This window comes from Chenopodium quinoa, unplaced genomic scaffold, assembly GCF_001683475.1.
Source record: "Chenopodium quinoa cultivar QQ74 unplaced genomic scaffold, ASM168347v1, whole genome shotgun sequence".
In the NCBI taxonomy this organism is placed as follows: domain Eukaryota; kingdom Viridiplantae; phylum Streptophyta; class Magnoliopsida; order Caryophyllales; family Amaranthaceae; genus Chenopodium; species Chenopodium quinoa.
The window spans coordinates 8,156,809-8,178,342 of NW_018742484.1; the positions used below are offsets into that span (position 1 = coordinate 8,156,809).

Genomic DNA, 21,534 nt, shown 5'->3' on the forward strand with positions numbered 1-21,534 from the left:
CATCAGCTTCTTTGCGTAACTTTGCTCCCTCACTAAATGTCCCATATAATGATGTAATAGAAGGGCTAACTACCTTGCCACGATAACGACCACGTTTACCAATGGGTTTAACTTTTGCATAGATTTCTTCATCGATCATATCTATTTCTCCCGCCTCACGTTACACAAGGAGCTCTTTAACTTTTTACTGCATAAAAAAAATGTAAGATTATACAAAAAGGGGAAAAATAATAATAAACACTAATATTTACAAATGAACTCAATTAATTATATACTAGATTGATTCTAGAGAGAGAAAAAAGGTCACAAGTCTTTTTAACTAATAACAAATAAAATGTTTCCCTTATAATATGACTGAAAACCAACTTTAATATAGTCGTTTCAACCTGCTTTGTCACACAATAAACATAAAACAACTCCAACATCATTTAAATCACAACACATACCACCTCCACAATTTATTTCCAGAGTTACCCTATCTTTAATAATATAAAAATAAAAAATGAAAATATAATGAACTAAGTTATTGATAGGATTTGTTCATTAGCTTTTCTAATATATTATAGATATAGTATAATTTTTCAACATTATTCCTACACTATATGTACTACTTAATTTCTTACCATGGTTTCTTTTGTCACTTCAGTGATAGGTGCTTTATCACGAGTTTCCTCATATAAATCCAACATGCTCGGCATTACTTTGTCACGCTTGAACTGATATTATAAAAAGTCACATCATCAAATTAATTTTTTTTTGGGTAAAAAAATAGAAAAAAAAAAAAAGAGTTTACCATGTCTTCGGCTTTTTGAGCAAAACTCTTTGTACCAGCAGTATGTCCTACATCTTTTTTTTTTTTTTTGGTAAATAGTATGTCCTACATCTTGGTAAGACCGATTGTCAACATTTCTTTTACTTATGGCCTTTAAAATTTGAAAAGTAATATATAATTGATGTCCAAAACTAAAAGAGAAATAAAGAAACATATGATAACATTATACTATACCTTAAAGTCTGTTGACCCAAAATATTCAACAAGCCATTTCCAGTCATTTTCATCGACATTTGGAGGCATATTTTCTTCTTTAAATCGATCTTCATTTGTATCCACTGTATCATAATATGTACTCTTCAATCTTGCGCGATAATTCCTGTACTTCTTATTCAAAGATTCCATGATATACTTTTTCCTTTCCTCTAACTTCTTATCACGTTCCTCTTCATCCTCAAGTCCTATATTAAATTTTTCCTTGACAATATATACAAATGTAGTTATTAGAACCCAAAAAAAAAAAAAAAAAAATTGCAAGAAAAACATAATCTATATGTAACAAGATATAAAATCCAAAAAAAAATAAAAAAATACCCGAACAAGTTTCCACATCTTCTCCTTATTTTCTTTCGGAGTTTGTGAAAATACTTTCACCTCATAAAGTGGAGCATTAAGAGGATCTCGTACAAGGGCACCACAATAACTTGCCAAACAAGCTCTATTTACACCAATCGGCTGACCTTTTATGTTAAAATCCACCTTTTTTTTTTCTCACCAGGTCTCATTTTTGCCATTTGAAGATTTCTTGTAGGACCTCTAGGAGTGTTAGTCTTGTAAGTTTTTCTCTTTTTTTTTTTAGTTCCTATAATATAAAAACATTCTGGAATGTATTAATTCGTGCAATGTAAATAAAAATCATTGAATAAATAATAAGAAATACCATTGTTGTCTTCTCCTTCATTTATAGGTATTTCATCATCATAACTTCTAATCATGTCTGCATTGTTGAAATCTTCTTGATCTTCTAAATTAATGTCTCTTGTTTGATCTAAATTGTTATAACCTTCTCGACCTTGCAAATCATTATCATTATTGTTCTCAGAGTGTTGCACTTCATCTCGTCCTATGTCAAGTGCATTTTGGGGTCAAGTTAGTAGAATATGCCAAAGTTAAGAAATCGCATAAACATTCTAAAATAGATGATTATATAATGAAATAAATAATATTAATAATAAATGAACCTTTAAAATGACACTTCTTTCTCCATCATTTCTTTGTTCAAATCCTAGTAAGTATTAAAATTTAAAAATTCACGAAAAATGCATATCTTGGTCGTATATGAAATTATAAATATAAGTGTATAAAAAGAAACCTTGTTACAGCTTTGATGGATGTTCTGGTTTTATCAGCATTTTTATTTACATGTCTTGCCTGTTTTTCTTTATTTGATCTTAATAACCTAGCAACTGACATTGGTGGAATGAGATTTCTCCTTCGACCCCTTTCTTTGATCTCATTAATTTTAACCTGAAAAATTTTATAATAGAGAGTAGGTACCCAAATACAAGATAATGCATAATTATTCGATAGTATCCAAGAAAAACTTTACGAAGGAACCTTTTTAATAGTTACACTACTACTAAATTTGGAATACATAATGGTAAAATAACATGCCAACATCTCAACAATATATTCTGGAAGTATTTGTAACACTCTAGAAATTCCTTTTCTTTAAAATAGTTGTTTTGCTTTTTTAAAATATGAAATAGGAAATTTTAAGACATTACCGCCACCGTGAAAACGGCTAAGGCAATTATCAAAGACACATAGCGGAAGACTCTCTTTAAAACCATTCAAATCAAGTCAACTTAAAAAGTCAAACCAAATGAAAGTAAAGTCAACCAAAGTCAACCTACAACTTGGAACCATTGTAGGCCCTTAATAAAACCGAGATAAAACATTTGAAAACCTTTGCGTTAGTCTCACAAGCAAAATATATAATAACTAAAGCAACAAACCACATCATATTCTTATGAAAACTAAATGTGATTCGCTCTTCACTCTTGCTCAGCCCATCATGAATATGCTTATACACTTGAAAAACTCCTCTTTACTTTGTCCCCGCTACTTGCCATTAGAAATGGGTCGTCGTAGGGCCAAGATAAAGATAAGGCCAAACAAACACACAACACACAATTAGCAATGCTAAGTACATAAGTGTAAACAGTACACACTAACATGCTTTAACCCTATCAATACACAACTTACCTTGCTGCACCTGTTTTCAAGCACACAACACAACCAACCAATAATTAGACAACTAAATTGCTTATTTAATTTGATTATGCATCGAACGGGTTTCCCACCAAATCCCTGCCCCAAATAAATTGAGGTAAAGTACGCCGGGAGCTAACCGGGTAGGCAAATGCCACATGAAGTGACTGGACGTCTTGCGCATAAAATAAATAAAAGGAAAATACAGCTTCCTGCACTCCCAGTAGAAGTCATGGTAAAATATAAAACCCCATAACTCCCCCCATATGTTCATACTCAAGGTATATATGTTCCAAGAGTTTTGATGCATAATCTCTTTCACTTTACGTTGGTTACATATTGTCACACTTGGTGATAACTCTTAAACCATAACACAATCAATCATAATAAATCATTCAAGTAATCAAACATACTGGTAGGCGGTCGCACACCTAGCAAAAATAACCTAACTATTCCTCCTAATTATGTAGCAGGGTAAGTCAGGGTCGATCCCACAGAGACTATGGTTCACCTAAATTATCTAGACTCAAATAATTACTAAGCAAGAATCAAATCAATGGTGGAATAACAAAGAGCTAATGTATGGAAAACTTAAAATAAATCAAGGAATATAATAAATCAATAAGCTAAAACATCCAAGATCAAGTATCACCACAATTACGATCGATGCAATTATATATTTACCCCTATTATACAATTCCAATTAACATGGGGAAAAGTAAACCCTAATCAATACCAAGGACCTCTCTCGAGTATCAATGGCTTCCCTAACCTACAATCAAGCCTATTCTCATGGTATCATGCAAATTAGAGACATTAAACACTTTACTTCACTTCCCAATTATCAATTCAACTACTCTCGTGATGAATCTCAAACCCTAAATCAATTTCTCAAATCCGTTAAAACCCAACTCTCGTTGTGATTGAAACTATGGAATAATAACAATACTAATTATCTCTAATCTAGTATTGGCATAATCACAATCAATTTAGCATAAATAATTGTAATAGTTATTAGAGAATTTAAAGAAATAAATCATGCATCAATCATAATTGGGCTACCCTAGATCTTGGAATAAGAAAACTACTCACACATATTGAAAGAAAAAATAACAATAATAATCAAGGAAAACATAATTAAGAAACAAAAGATGAAAAGAAAATACCAAATCTTGAAATAAATGGAGATTGCAAAAGTAGAAACTTGAATCTTGAATTACAAAGCAATGTAAAAATAATAGAGAGAACTAGGTCTAATAATAAAAACTAGATGCTAATAAAATACTCAATAATGAAATAATATAAAGTCTAGAGTATTTGTACTCCGAAAAAGATAAGAAAACGCAACAAAAATATATCGCGCAGTCTTCCTAAGAGGCACGGACGTGCCTCACTTCGTGTAAGGTTCTTTCTCATCTTCTGGACTCCAGGCACGGACGTGCCTATATTGGGCACGGACGTGCCTCATATGAAAATTCGAAGTCAGCAGGGGCACAGACGTGCCTATATGAGGCACGGACGTGCCTCACTTCCAGATAGTTTTCTTCAGTTTCTGAGGCCTAGGCACGGATGTGCCTAGCTTCCAGATTACTTCTTCTTTCTTTCTTCAATTATACATGGCCGTGCTTGACTCCAAAAAGGCCTAAATGACTCGTTCTTCGACCAATGAGCTTCGTGAAGGTCCGTGGGCCTCGGTTTAGTCTCATGGCTTCATAAAAATCTCCATATTTGCTTCGTTAATCCTGAAATACATCAAAAACAACGAAATTACCCATAAAAGCATCGAATCATCGAAACTAAACCAAATCAAACCAAAATGGACTAAAATACTAAGCAAGACTAATAAAAACAACTAAAAAGAAGACAACAAACATGCACAAAACACGGCTTATCGCATACCAATTTAATTATTGAATAATTAGTAACCACATAATTTAACGTTGAATCCTTTTTAAACTACCTCGGTATTAAATAACACCTTAAGCGCATAAAGCACCGCAAATCCTATCCCTCGGTGTTTAGAACACCTTAAGTGCATGTAGGCACCGCAATATAATTTATCCCTATGTAATAAGACACTTAATAGCTCAATTCCCATGCTTAAAGCATCAATAAAAATTATATGAACCACAATAAAAATTCTCTTTTCATATTCCAAATCAAATTAAACATTTAGTTTAGTTAAACATGCTCTCAATCATGCCAATAATAAAAGTGTAGTTCATATTCAACATGCCAATATAATTAATTCCAATCATTAATCCATCATAAATAATTCATACATCACAAATCAATCACCAACATCAATCCAATCGCCAATTCCAATTCCACCTAACATCATACTACCATGGAATTAACTATACAAAGCCTAGCATGCTTCTATACACTTAAATAATTCTCGAGAACGCAAACGTACCTTGAATATGATCTCAAAATCGCCACGACTACACAAAATCACTCACTTGGAAATCTTCTACAACCCAAAATTTCAAAGAGACATTAATTCCTATTCAATATAAATTTCAAGCAATATATACACTCTTTAAATCGCTCATCAACCCTCTAAAACAAGCTGAAAATTAATTTTTAACCCTTACTTTTATTCCCAATTAATGGGTAATTAAAAATCTCTTCAAGAAACATAATTATAACCTTTATATTAAAATTCTAGCTTTATAAAAACATGTAAAATTGTTATAATTATGTTTAAAAATATCTAATTTATTAGTTTCATTCACCTACAATCAATTTCCATCAATATACATTAATTTAGAAACTTAGGTTCCTCAATTTGGGGCTTTTTAATTCAAAACCCAAATCTGAAAATTATTTACTTAATAAAAATAATCAAACATCATAAAAATATTACAAAACCCAAAAATAATAATTGAATCAAGGCTATAATAATTTTAAAACAAAAGAAGAGAATTTTTTTATTTTTTTTTAAAACACGCACACAAGGGGGAAAAAGGGAGGGTGGGTGGTGCCACCTCCCACGGCTGCTGCCGCCGGCCCGGCCGCCACCGTGATGGTGGTGGTGTGTGTGGCGATGTGTGTAAAATCTAAAAGGGAGGGGGGAAATTAAAGGAGAAAGAAAATAAGAGGAGAGATAGAGAGTTTACCTTTGGATATTCTCCACCTTGGGCAAGATCTAACTTGCTCATAAGACGGGTATTTATACCCCCTCTCTAAAACCCTCCTAAACTTAAATTCCCTTTCTACCCTTAATATCCCTTCTCCTATTCAAACTAGTCATTTGACTTTCTTTAAATACCATTGACTTTAAATTTCCTTTTATAAAATAATATGCCCTAAAATTTCTAAATAATAAATTAAAATATTTTTAAAACAAATTAAATAAATAAAAATAATTCTTTTTAAATAAATAAAATACTATAAATAATTCATTTTAAATTATTTAAATACTTCATAAAATAATGATTTAAATTAAAATATGTATAAAAATACGGGGTATTACAGTATTAAAAGTTGAATAGCAAAATAAATCAAAAAAAAAAAAGGCAATACCTTCTTGTTTGAAGTCACATTGTGAGTTTCTTTCTCATACTCAACTTCTTCATTCTCATCAGGTACATAATCACCATCTTTCTCAAGAGATGCATTACACTTTTGTTTAAACTTTTGAGCTATCTACTAAGCTTGTCAAAGAAGCAGCAATGCGCTTTATGCCCAACGTCTTCATCCTCGTCTTGTTAGCTTCAATTGTCTTAAGTCTTTGTAGTTCATACGCATTTTGAGCTATATGTAATCTTCTTTGTATGAAACAACATTCTTTCAATGCTTATACCAGGTCCTTAGGGGCCGAAAGATAAGTTTGATGTTATTTGCAACCTTTAATAGAGGAGCTAAAATTACTTTGGGAAGTTGGTGTTGAAATATATATGATGCTTCAAAGAAAGAGAACTTTAAAATGCATGCATCTTTGTTATGGACTATAAGTGATTATCCTGCCTATGGTGATTTATCAGGTTGGAAAACTGGAGGAGCTGTTGGTTGTCCGTCTTGTAATAGTGATACTTGTTCTAAGTGGTTACCAAATGGAAATAAACATTGTTATATGTGATACCGTAGACTCTTACCTTTAGATCATAAATGGAGATATGATGGAAGAACCTTTGATGGGGAACAAGAGCTGAGACCTGCACCTAGACCATTATCTGGTGAGGAAGTGTTACAACAAATTAATGCTGAACAAGCTGAATGTAATAAGAAAAAGATAAAACCAAAGAAATTATGGCGAAAGAAGAGCATTTTCTTTGAATAGCCATATTGGAGTAGTCTTTTGATACGTCATAATTTGGATGTAATGCATATAGAAAAAAAATGTGTGTGAAACTTTACTTGGGACACTACTGGAAATTGAAGGTAAAACTAAAGATAATTTGAGTGCACGTCTTGATCTAGAGGAAATGCAATTTAGAAAGTCATTGCACCCTATAATACATCCTGATAAATCAAAAGAGCTACCTCCGGCTCCTCATACATTATCTTCGGAGCAAAAGAGAGATTTGTGTAATTTTTTGACTAGTGTGAAGTTTCCAGATGGGTATGCTTAAAATATTTCAAAAAATTCCCTCCTTAAAGAACGTAAACACTCTGGATTAAAAAGCCATGATTATCATTTTATTATGGAGCATCTATTGCCTATTGCTATACGTGGTTGGCCTAAATCATTGTCTGCTCCACTTATTCAGTTGAGCATCTCTTTCAAAGAGTTATGTTCTAAGGCTTTGAAGACTGATAAGTTAGAGAAACTTGAAAAACAAATTGGTGTTACCCTATGTGAGCTAGAAAGGATTTTTCCAGGACCAGTTCATTATCGTTGGATGTACCCCATTGAAAGGTAGATAAATTTCATTTTATTTCTTTTTGTTTTTATAACAATAATGATAAATAAATATGTAATTTTTACTTTTTTCTATGGGTATCTTGGAAAATTAAAAGGATATGTACGCAATAAAGGTCACTCAGAAGGATCAATTGCAGAAGGTTATCTTTTAGAGGGATGCTTGACATTTTGTTCAAGATATATGGAGGATATAGAGACAAGATTTAACAAACAGGATAGAATTTATGATGACCGTGAAATTTTCCAACTGATATCCTACCTATATTTGAGACAAGAGGTAGAGCATTTGGGAAAGAATGTCCTCGTTTACTTACTACAGAGGAATGGGAAGAAGTTCACTTTTATGTGCTGAATAATTGTGACGAAGTACAACCATTTATTAAGTAAGTTTTACATATTTTAGCAAGCATAAAGATTACTTTTATAGAAAAAAAAAATATAACTTTGCTAATTATCTATCACAGTGAGTACACTCGCAATGCTATAAGTAACAAGAGGATGATTTCTTCTCAAAAAAGAGATTTCATAAAATGGTTTAGAGATCAAGTAATTAAGTATTTATTTATTTCTTATATTTTTTCCTATTTTGAAAATATATTTTTCTTATTTCATATAAATGGTGTAGAGATCACAGTGATTAATCTGGTTGCTGAAAAGTAATCGTAATTTATTTTATTATTATTTTTTAAAATATAATTATAAAACTATTGTCGTCTAATTATAGGTTCCTACTTTACACTTGATGTTATTTTTTATATATCATCATGATTTGATTTATGCACATACGTATTAGTGTTTTTTTTTTTTTTTTTAACTTTGATTTCTTATATTTATTTTACACCTATTTATGATTTTTTTTAGTTCTTATATGACTAGATTGGGTGGAAATGCACATTCAAAGCATGATGATATAACTGCAGATGAGTATAAACAACCAAAACTCAAGACTATTATATTGTAGCTAACAAAGTAAAAATGAAGACATTATTGGGCATAAAACACATTGCTGCCTCTTTGACAAGCAAGTACAGAGTGTGAAGCCACTATTTACCCCTGTGAAGCTACTGCTACCCCTATGAAGCTAACGGCTGCCTTGTATTCGCTGTTCTGGTCGCCCCAATCTAGGCTAAAAACTTTCTCGATTATTGTGCGCTAAGAGTCAAGCCTTTGGCAATTTTTTGTGCCCTGCTATGTTGTACATTGTAGATTAGTAAAATAATTGTTACACGTCATATTATTATATGATTTTACGATTAAATTAATATTATATACACTAAAAAATAAAAGATAAAATACGAAAAATTTCACACGATGGTTAATTTTTTTGTTTTAAGATTTAATTTTTCTTTTAACAATTTGAAATTATTGTCAAAACAAAGTACCAAGTAATTGTTGCACAAATTAAAGGCTTCAACTTTACAAGGCTTGCACAAGAAGAATAACCACTTAATCATTTCCCTTTTTACGCATCACTATATTTACATACAATTTCCGGTTCATAAAATTCATTATTGCTATAAATAACTTTTAGAGGTAACCAAATTTTCACTAATGCTAAAAATGAACTTTTAGAGGCAAGTTTAAATTCACTAATGCTGAAACTAACTTTTAGAGGCAACAATAATTTCATTGATGCTAAAAAGAACATTTAGGGGCATCCTATAATCCACTAATGCTAAAAATAACATTTAGAGATAATCATAGTTTAGTAATCCACTAATCCAGAGTGCTTTTGTGCCGGGTAGACTTATCACAGACAATGCTTTAGTAGCTCTGGAGCTATTTCATACTATGAAAACGAGGTGTAAGGGCAAAAAGGGTTTGATTTCTTTGAAATTGGATATGAGCAAGGCTTATGACAGAGTTGAATGGAATTTTCTTGAGAAACTCCTGCTAAAAATGGGTTTTGCTGATGGTTGGGTCAGAATTGTGATGGATTGTGTTACTTCAGTCTCGTATTCATTTATTGTTAATGGAGGGGTGTGTGGTTCTGTGACCCCTTCCCGTGGCCTCAGACAGGGGATCCATTGTCCCCGTATCTTTTTATTCTTGTTGCTGATGCTTTTTCTGGTCTTTTGCGGAAAGCTATGATTGATGGCTCGATTCATGGAGCTAGGGCTAGCAGGAAAGGTCCGGAAATTTCTAATTTACTTTTTGCAGATGATAGTCTTCTTTTTGCAAGAGCCAATCGAAGGGAATGCTCGAAAATAGTTGAAATTCTCAACACATATGAAGCAGCTTCCGGACAGAAAATTAACTATGATAAATCGGAGGTCTCTTTTAGCAAGGGTGTCAGTACGTCAATGCAAGAGGAATTGATCGAAACTTTGGCAATGAGAAGAGTTGATACCCACGGGAAATATTTTGGTATTCCCACCATTATTGGAAGATTGAAGAGGATGGTGTTCATGGCTCTTAAGGATAAATATGGAAAAAATTAAATGGGTGGAAGGAAAAGCTACTTTCTCGATCAATTAAACTATAATGCTAAAAATGGAAAAAACTTGCGTGGACCTGGTCCACAATAATACCTGAGCTGAGGTTTATTCGCACGTAACTGGCGTTATATTGAATATAGTGACCCTTATGTTGAACATAGAGACCCTAATTTAACATAGTGATCTTCTTCATTCATATTGACCAGTATATAAAAAATCATTAAAAAAAAACCTCTTATAGCCTTTATAATACCACAATGACTTTTATTTCAACATACCAACCTTTATTTAAATGTAGTGACTTTTTTTTTATTTTTTTTTATTAATAAAACGACCATTATTGTGTCTCTAATGTGGTCCACAATAAATTAGTATGAACCAGGTTTATTTAAGAATTTGTAATGAAAAATTATTTGCCTCTGTTGATAAATTTTCTTGTAGTGGTGTGTCTTTTTAGTACGAGTATATAGTTTTTTTTTTCAATAAGTCTTGTGTAAGGCGGGTGTATGTTAATTTTATTTTAAAACGATCAAAGATAACTTTTAATTTGTCGTAGGTTTGAATTTTATTTTAATGTGTAATTTCTTATAGAATCATGATTACATATTATAAATGCTAATGTTATTAATCTAATACATTATATGTTTTTTGTAAGATAAAATTTATTATTAGAAAAATAATAACTTTTGTAGTATAAAGGATAGCTTTTTATTTATTTATTTATTTTTAAAAATGATAACTTTAATTACTTTTAAGATAACTTTAACCCGTTTTACAATAAATTAATGTACACACGCCTCTTTTTTTTTTTTTTTTTTTTTTTCCCACCCGATTAGTATATAATTAGTTATTGATAGCTTAGGAAATAGGAACGTCAATATGGTTTCCCTCCAGTCTAGCTAAAAGTCTACAACAAATATTAACGAATCATTGTTTAATTTGGTCGTTCTCGCATAAAACATTATAGGGATTAGGGACCATAACCAAAATCAATTAAAAAGTACAATAGTATATCGCTCTAATCTCACTTTACTTTCAGTCGTAAGTCTCATAACAATTGATTTCACTAATTTTTTCCCATGCACGGTTTTTATAACCAATATTTTTTTCGTACGTTTGTGATAAAATTTGTTACTTTATTTATATGTTGTACCTAGTATATATTATATTATTATTTAATATTTTTATTTTATTTATTTAAAATAAATTGTGAATTTTCTCTCATTCATTATATATTTAGATGAAATTCCTAATATCAAAAGATAATATTTTATAATTAATTAATTTAAACTTAAAATCTCATTCGCTAATTTTACTTATTTAATTGGAATTAATGCCTATTTATAATAATAACAAATCATAAGATGAAATTTTATTATAATCACTTGTCATATTTTCATTTTTTTTTATCTAATCCATTTTTTTAAAAATATCAATTGAGTATGAATTTCATTTTTTTTTAAGTTTAATAGATTTTTTTTTAGGTATACAAAATAAAATAAATAGTTTCTTTTTTCTTAGATAAAATTTCCAATTTAAAAAGGTAGCATTTTATTTTTATAATAATTGTTTCTTTTTTCTTAGATAAAATTTCCAATTTAAAGAGGTAGTATTTTATTTTTATAATAAATTTAATTTTTTAATTTTAATCTTACGTGGCGCTTTAAAATAACAATCCTACGTGGCATAATCCTATACGTAACGCTCCAAAAATACTAATCCTACATGGCCATGACGTTCTATTAATTTTTTATAAATCAAAATCCTAGGTGGCTCTCTAAAATCTCGGGAAAAAACTCCCCTTTATATATATACTAGTATTGTGTCCCGGGCGATACCCAAGTTGTTTATTGAATTTTAGGATAAACCTTTTGGCTTGAATGGTAAATACAGTCATATAATAACTTTTGATAACGCAGGATATTTAGACATGTGATATCATACTTAATTATTTTTACTAATTGAAAGTATTTTTACCGATTAAAACTTATTTTTAGTAATTCTCTATTATTTTAAATATTGTATAAATGGATCTTATTTTAAAGAACTTTTTAATACAAATTTTATGATTGAAATAGAACCGAGTTATTAGATTTTTATTCAAAGTTATGATTAATTTTGTATATAGGAAATATTAGTAGTGTATCGATAATAAAACTCTATACAATATTTTTTTATCTTCAAAAATCTATTCAAAATTCAATTATTTAGCATCATATGTGTCACAATAATACCTATTTTATCCCCTACATGACACAACACTTGGCGAAAAACTAATATGTCAAGTGTCGCCGTCTCATGACCTAGCTGTGAGACCACCTTTATTTATTAGTGACTAGTTTTGTGCCTAGGCGATGCCTAGATGGTTTATAAAATTTTAAGATAACATTTTTACTTGAACGTTAAATACGGTCAAATAATTTGTTCTGATAATGTAGGATATTAGATTTATGATATCATATGGGGTGTACTTTGTGTAGTTTTGTTTGTAAATAGATATCTACGTTATTATTGACTTGAAATTTTTATTGAACTTAAAATATTTTCAATGAAATGAAAGTATTTTACCAAATTAAAATTATTTTTGATTAAAAATTATTTTACTGATTATCTAATATTTTTTAAATAAATTAAATAACAATGCATTTTTCATGCAACTAACCACACCATCTGACCGGACAAAGTAACCCCTATAAAACCGATCGAGTAACCCCTGTAATACTAACTGATCGAGTAACCTCTAACACCGCTAAGTAACTCCTATCTATAACACTGATTGAGTAACCACTATAACACTGACCAAGTAACCTCTATAGCACTAACGAAGTAACTTTGATCTTGTAATAGTTGGTGACACGGTTTGACCTGCTACGTATAAAAGTTTGTGATCAAATATATTATAAATGAATCTTATTTTAAAGAATTTTGTAAAACAAATTTGATGATCGAGTAACCTCTAACACCAACTAAGTAACTCCTATCTATAACACTGATTGAGTAACCACTATAACACTGACCAAGTAACCTTTATAGCACTAACGAAGTAACTCTGATCTTGTAATAGTTGGGGACACGGTTCGGCCAGCTACGTATAAAAGTTTGTGATTAAATATATTATAAATGGATCTTATTTTAAAGAATTTTTTAAAACAAAATTTGATGATGGAAATAGAATTGAGTTATAGGATATTTATTAAAAGTTATGATTACTTATATATATATATAAAATATTAGAATTTTATCGATAATAAAACTCTATACAAAAAAAAAATATATCCAAAAATTGCTTAGTTAGCATCATATGTGTCACAAGAATACTTGTTTATCTCCTACATGGCGCGACACTTGGCGAAAAACTGGAATGCCAAGTGTCGTTGTCTCGTGGCCAGGCTGCGAGACCGGCTTTATTTATTAGTGACTAGTTTTGTGCTCGGGTGATGCCCAAATGGTTGATAAATTTTATGATAAAACTTTTTGGCTTGAATGTTAAATACGGTCATATAATCCCATTTGATGATGCAGGAAATTTAGGCATACGATATCATATCGCTTATTTATATAATAATGCACTTTTATAGTTTTGTTTCTAAATAGATATTTATGTTATTATTGACTTGAAATTATTTTTATTGAACTTAAATTATTTTTACTGAAATGAAAGTATTTTTTTTTCTGATTAAAACTTATTTTTATTTAATAAAACTTATTTTTACTTATTCTCTATTATTTATATAAATGAATTAAATATATTATAAATGGGTCTTATTTTAAGGAACTTTTTAAAACGAATTTTATAATGGAAATAAAATTGAGTTATAGGATATTTATAAAAAGTTATGATTAATAATGTTGTATATATGAAATATTAGAAGTATATCGATAATAAAACTCTATACAACAATTTTATCTTACAAAATCTATCCAACATTCTCTTACTTAACATCATATGTGTCACAATAATACCTATTTGTCGCCTACGTGACGCAACACTTGGCGAAAAACTGAAATGTTAAAGATTGCTGTTTCGTAACCTGACTGCGAGACCGACTTCATTTATTAGTGATATGATATGATATAATATGATATATTAGATTAAATTATTATATTTATTTCAATTAGCCGGGGCAAATAAAAGATAACAAAGGGTTCTAAAATTGTTTTTACTTCGTACATGGAAGACGGACTGGGAATACAAGATAGGCTCCTGATAAGTCACACTTACTACAATGCCACACGTTGCTAAAAATTTCCCGTTTCGCAATGTATGTTATGTTGTAACAAGTCCAAATGAGGCAACTCTATGCTTGTCCATCTATCAAAATTATTAGTGTTAAATATCAAACCGAAACCGTTTAATTATCCGAAGCCAACCGATTCAAATAAGAACCGAATCGATTAAAAACTGATTTTTTAAAACCGAAAATCGATCCGAACCGTATTTTAGTAAACCTGAAACCGAACCGATTCGAATAATGTTAAACCGTATAAGGACCAAACCCGTTAAGGAACCGAACCAGTTCTAAACCGAATTCAATGAAAATCGAACCGAAAAAGAACCGAATCGTTTCTAACCCGAAACCGTTCCAACCCGAAACCGTTTGAACCGCGATAAAAACCGTTTACATCGAACCGTTAACAAACCACAACACGCTTGCACCGAACCGTGTACAAACCGAGCAATTTATGAACCAAACCGTTTATGAATCAAACCGTCTACAAACCATTTACTATAAAGGAAGATTAAATCACGTTAAAATGAATTTTATATGGACATCTAATTATGCACACATGTTTACCACAGATACGAAGTACATTATTGTTTTCACTAACTTTTTTTTATGTAATTATGGATTAAGCAAAAATAATCTTTGTCTTCTCATTAAACAATATCATCAAAGTGCTACATACATATTGTGCTCATAATTATATTAGACCAAAGCTGGCCTAATCAAATTCTTATGATGTACTCCTATTATCGTAATTCTCAAACTTTTTAGAATAGATGATTGCATCCTTTGATCTTTCAAAAACAAATTAAAGTCTATACAAAAATTATAATAAAGAATATGATTAATTAATTCATCAATTGAAAAAGAAACTCGAAAAATTCTAAGCTAGCTTGAAACCAATAGGCCAAAATGAGAACCGAACCGATTAAAAACCGATTTTTTGAAATCAAAATTTGACTTGAACCATTTTTAGTAAACCTGAAACCGAACCGATCCGAATAATGTTAAACTGTATAAGAACCGAACCCGTTAACGAACCGAATTGAAAAAAACCAAACCGAAAAAAAATCGAACCGTTTCTAACCCAAAAGCGTTTGAACCGGGATAAAAACTATTCACACCGAACCGTTAACAAACCGCAACCCGTTTGCACCGAAACGTTTACTACCTAAAACGAATTAAAATCGCTTAAGAATAAACCGAAACCGAACCGAAATGATAATTATTTGAACTGAACCGAAACTGACTCGTAAGGCACTTGAACCGATTTCAAACCGACCCATTTTCAAACCAATCAGGTTTCAAACCGAATCGAAACCAAACTGTCAAACCGTTTTGACAGTGCTAATCAAAATACATACAATTTGTTACAAGTTAATGTCATTGTGTGTATCGTATATATTTAACAATGTTTTATGCTTGTTAGCTTGTTGCACACTTGCGCGTATAACATAGACACACTTGAATCTTTTTCAGGCATCACATAGACAATTTGCGCTGTCCTCTCCGGTGACTGACAACAAACTTTTTTTTCCACCCCCGATTTCTTATCACTACTTTTTCTCTCTTGTAGTTGGTATCAATTTACTAATCATTTTTGTATGTAAATCAATAAGATGTACAAATAACATGATTTGCTTTTTGCTAAATCGTGCATCACATGTTGCCTAAGTAGTGGGACATAGTGGATTTTGGCATTTTGCAAATATATTACTCCAACGGTTTTTTTTTTTTTTTTTTTTTTTTTTTTTTTTTTTTTTTTTTTTTTTTGTCATGTGCTAATCTTATCCAACAAATAAGAGTTTGAAAGGGAGAGGAAGGGTTGAGGATTGATTATATTCAATAAAGAAATTAACTCATAAGGAATATGAAAGAAATATATAATGTTGCAATTGCATGTAATGATTTAGCTTTAAGACTAATTATTTTTATTATAAATTATAAATGTTTATAAATAAATTAAATAAAAGGTATGACATGTGACACTATTGATTTGAGTTTCTCTATAATATATACTTGGTTAGATTTCAATGATCTATCTATCATTATATTTAGGAATGTGTCAATAATTAATTAAAAAAAAATGGACAAAAAGGAAATGGTGTCAATTAGAAATGGAAGAACTCTTACAATAAGTTTTTAAATTGAATTGTCATTGACGATGTACTAATCTCCTATCTTTTGTATTTCTTTTTGCAAATAAGCTAATTTGCTTGATCAAACTAATTTAATATTTTAGCCCTGGTTCGATGGTCAAGTTGGAATTACAAGATAATCCCTAGATACATCTATTGGAGATCAAATGATTAAATTATATGTCAAATATAAACTTGATACTCTTTAATTTCTGATTAATAGCAACACTTTTTTTTATTAATTGTGTTAGTAATTTAGAGTGTATGTCTGGAGAGCCCTCTCAGCTCCAAAGGGTGCCGCGCCCGCGGTGGCTGGGGAGAGCCCTCTCCAAGGGCGCGACCAGCCTTCTTCAGAATTCAGAGGGTGAAATCTAATTCACCCTGTCCGCTCCCGTGGCATGGACCGCTGCGCTCGCGGCCCGCGACAGTTTGCGGTTTTTGTCGTTCTTTTAATTGTGAAATTAAAAGAAGAAGGGGGACATTCAGTTTTCTCTCCTCCCCAAAGTTATTCTCTCCACATTTTCATTATAGAACCATGCAAACTCTTCATTGAAACTCTATTAATCTAGCCAAATATTTGAGAATTTATCATCTAATTACGATTCTTAGTGCTAAGATCGTAGTGTTGTCTTTTGTATCTCAAAGAGAATTTGCGGTAAAATCCCAAGCACCGTTGTGGGGGAAATTAATCTCTTTAGAAAAGTGTTTCACACGCCTAAGATAAAGTATCAAGGTTTGAGACTCACGTGGTCATTGGAATTCTCATGTTCATGTTTGTTGAAAGGCTTGGAAGTGAGGCAAGTTTATAATCTTTAATATTAGTTAACTTCATTGTAATTTCTATAATTCTTTGAGTTAGTTGTGCTTGGTTTGAATACAATTGTTTGTATTGATTTGGTTGCATAATTTTTATTATTATACACTATTTTAGGTTTTGTTCCCACATAATTTGTATTTGATTTATACTAGTCAAAACCTAACAAATGCACCACTCCTTTACTTTACAAGGGCCTATGAAATACTATCTCTCCCATTAACAATTACATATTTACATATATACTATACCAACTATATTTTATATGAATTATTAGAAAAACATTACTCTAGTCTTCACCCTATATTTTCTTCCTCCATGTGGCAAGCATAGTATGTATAAAATAAAATGGATTGAGAAACAAAAACTAAAGATTAGATGAAGTGAGTATGTATAAAAATAAAACGGATTTTTCACCAAATATCACTGAGTTCTTTCGTAATTCACCATTTACCACACAAAATTTTCTAATACACCAAATACCACTGAGTTTAATATAAATGTCACAACATACCATTAATGACTAACGGACGTTAACATCGTTAGTCATTAAGGCTAATAATACCATGTGGCAAAATATAATTGGTTCCCTTTTTAATTATTTAATTTTAAAATAATTATTTAGTTAATTATCAAAAAAAAAAGAAAATATTCTTTTCTCTGTCCTTCCCCGCCACCAGTGCTCCACCCATTCCCACCACCACTGCAGCACTCCGGTTTCATCCCACCATCACCAAGGCACCAACCAGTCCTTATTCCACCCAACCCTTCTGTAGCCCCGATTCCACCCCTTCCCGACCACCGCAGCTAACCCCCACCACCTTAAACTCCCACAAACCCCACCAACGAGCCTGAACTCCCCACCCCACCTAACCACAACTCCCTTCTCCTTCACGAACAGCAGCTTTGCTGCCGTTGTCTCTCCTCGCACCAACAATAAAAGCCCCGCCGCGGCGCCGCCAATCGCAGGTGTTTTCTAATTTTAGTTTTGCGCATTTCGTGCTTTCAATCTTGTGTGGTGAGATTTGCGAACAATTATGTTCTGGGAAGTAGTTATGCTAATGAAATAATGGTTTCATTGAAAAGATCAAAGGATTGATGATTATAAAAGCAATTGATTTGTTCGTATATACTTGGTACTACTTTATAATCATGATTGTGTTTGGCTGACTGTTTAAGCTTTTGCCCCGACTCAGCTGCTTTTTGTAATCTTTATGGTTACATGGTTATATTTTTATTGAGGGAGTGAGAAGGGCAATATATATATATATATATATATATATATATATATATATATATATATATATATATATATATATATATATATATATATATATATATATATATATATATATATATATATATATATATATATATATATATATATATATATATATTGATATGAATGTTCTTGAATCGGCTTGTTTGGTTATATATTGACAGAATGACAAGCAAATCGTAGTAGAGAATTGGTGATGCGCAAGTGGATTCGGGAGGGAGAGCGGGATTCGCAGGTGGTGCTGGGGAATTCGACTAAGGTGTGGTGGCTAGGGATTTCGGGAGGGAGAGGGAAATTCACAGGTGGTGGTTGAGAATTCGGGAGGAAGAGGTGGCTGGGGTCTAGAATGTCGTCGGCGGGGGGATGGTGGCGGCCAGCTAGCCGGGGGTGAAGGTTGGGGTTGGGCAGGGGCGGTGGTGGTTGTGTTGGTGGTGTTTAATTTTTATTTTATTTTTAAAAATATTTTTTCTAAAGTTAATTAATTAAATACATAATATTAATTAGAACCAATTACAAGCTGCCACGTGGCATAATTAACGTTAATGACTAATTGAGTTAACGAAAATGGCATGTTGTGACATTTATGTTAAACTCAGTGGTATTTGGTGTATTAGAAAATTTTGTGTGGTATATGGTGAATTACAAAAGAACTTAGTGGTATTTGGTGAAAAATCCGAAAATAAAATGGATTAATCATAAATGAAGTCACTAATAGAAAAAACTAAATAGGCACCCCCCCTATAGCACCGGTTCATGAAAACCGGTGCCAACTAAAACGAGCGCGAGTTAAAATTTCAGAGTTGGCACCGGTTCTTACTTGAACCGGTGCCAATTACGCTAATTAGCACCGGTTCAAACCAGTGCCAACTGTTTTTTTTTTATTTTAAAAAAAAAAAGAATAGAGTTCGCACCGGTTAACCGGTGCCAACTGATTATTTAAAAAAAAAAAAAAAAAAAACGAGTTTAAAACAAAGCTATGCCGAGTTTCTGGGTTTTAACTCCTTCATTTCTTCTTCAATTCATTTTTCATTCTCTCTCTCTTAGCTCCCTGAAATTCCTTATCTCTGAATGCATGCATGCCTCTCTCCTTCAATTCCTTATCTCTGATCTCATCTTTCATCTTTGTTCTTCTCTCTCCAACCAAGCACAACAACGAAGCCGCTGCTGTCAACCACAACAAACATTGCCACCACCTAAAATCAGAAATTTGAGGTTAGGGTTTCTGAGTTTTGGGTTTTTCACAATTTTGGCTGGGTTTTTCACGAATTCTGGGTTTTTCACGATTCTAGGTTTATGCGTTTTGTGGGTTGAATCTGTGAGGGTGTATTTGTGCGAAATCGTTCATTTTTAAGGGGTTTATTTGATCGATTTTTGTTCGATTTTTTGGGTTTATTTGTCGATTTTTTTCCGATTTGTTTGGGGTTTATTTGTTCTATTTATTTTTTGTTTTTTTGGTTGAATTTATCTGGGTTAATCGTTCGTTTTTAAGGGGTTTATTTGATCGATTTTTGTTCCTTTTTTTGGGTTTATTTCTTCAATTTATTTTCGATTTTTTGGGGTTTATTTGTTCTATTTATTTTTTGTTTTTTTGGTATTTATCTGGGTTAATCGTTCGTTTTGAATGGGGTTTAATTGATCGATTTGTGTTCGATTTTTTGTTTAATTTTTCGATTGTCTTTCAATTTGTTTAGGTTTATTTGTTCTATTTATATTTTGTTTTTTTGGTTGAATTTATTGGGTTGAATCTTAGTGCGTTGTTCGATTTTTTGGGGTTATTTGTTCTATTTATTTTCGATTTTTTTTGGGTTTATTTTTTCTATTTATAATTGGGTTTTTTGTTGAACTTATCTGGGTTAATCGTTCGTTTTTAAGGGGTTTTTTTGATCGATTTTTGTTCGATTTTTGGGTTAATTTGTTCTATTGATTTCCGATTTTTTTGAGTTTTATTTGTTCGATTTTTTGGGTTTATTTGTTCGATTTTTGTTGAGTTTATCTGATTTTATTGTTTCAATTGATGCAGATTTGAAGGACGTGAATTTGCTGAGTATGAAGTTCGAAGTTTCCGGGTTTCGGATTGTAATTTATTTTTCAGCAATTTTTCTGTTTTTTTAATAAACTGTAAAAAAAAACAATTTATTTGATGAATATAGCCTTAGCTTGTTTGATTTCATGTTTTGGGTCGAATGTATAAATTGGATTGATGAAGAAATTTTATGCTGAAATATTTTTTTTTTTACTGTTTGAAGGCATATTTGGCACCGGTTAACCGGTGCCAATTGAAGTTTAAATTAAAAAAAAAAAAAACAGCGCGCATTAACATTTCGCACCGGTTAACCGGTGCTAAAGTGTGTAGTTAGCATCGGTTAACCGGTGCCAATTGCTTTAGTTGGCACCGGTTTCGAACCGGTGCCAAATTTTTTGGGATTTGGCACCCCTCAAATCCCCAACGGTTCAAAACCGGTGCCTTAGGGGGGGTTTGAACCGGTGCCAAATTAGCTTTTTTGTCTAGTGAGTGAGTATGTATAAAAATAAAATAATGGATTGAGAAACAAATGACTTCAATTGGGAAAAACAAAAAGGAAAGATTAGAATACATTTTTTAAAAATGTATTTACTAGTGAGTAGCCTGGGCATTGTCACAGGTGACTACTTCTGTAGTTATGCAACTGTTAATTTTTAAAGGCATTTAATAGTGTGTACGTAATATGTGTCTTCGATACTTT

At 31.5% G+C, this 21,534-nt stretch overlaps 1 protein-coding gene across 1 annotated transcript; it reads right to left on the reverse strand.

The window, feature by feature from the left end:
• Positions 1 to 1,000: 1,000 nt before the first annotated feature.
• On the reverse strand, positions 1,001 to 6,837 carry LOC110719249 (component of gems protein 1-like). The gene is made up of 5 exons (XM_021898148.1): positions 6,796 to 6,837; positions 6,575 to 6,697; positions 3,041 to 3,050; positions 1,713 to 1,895; positions 1,001 to 1,233 (listed from the first exon to the last, which is right to left on the reverse strand). Exons 1-5 carry the CDS (start codon positions 6,835 to 6,837, stop codon positions 1,001 to 1,003), a joined length of 591 nt encoding a protein of 196 aa, XP_021753840.1.
• Between the last annotated feature and the right edge of the window lie 14,697 nt (positions 6,838 to 21,534).

Bases quoted from the DNA above. Each gene is read 5' to 3' on its own strand.
- LOC110719249 (XM_021898148.1), bottom strand. From the start codon at position 6,837: ATGTTGTTTCATACAAAGAAGATTACATATAGCTCAAAATGC. The intron at 6,698-6,795 runs GTATGAACTACA...CAAGCTTAGTAG, and splicing joins TTACATATAGCTCAAAATGC to ATAGCTCAAAAGTTTAAACA. The intron at 1,234-1,712 runs GTATTTCTTATT...AATTTAATATAG, and splicing joins TGAAGGAGAAGACAACAATG to GACTTGAGGATGAAGAGGAA.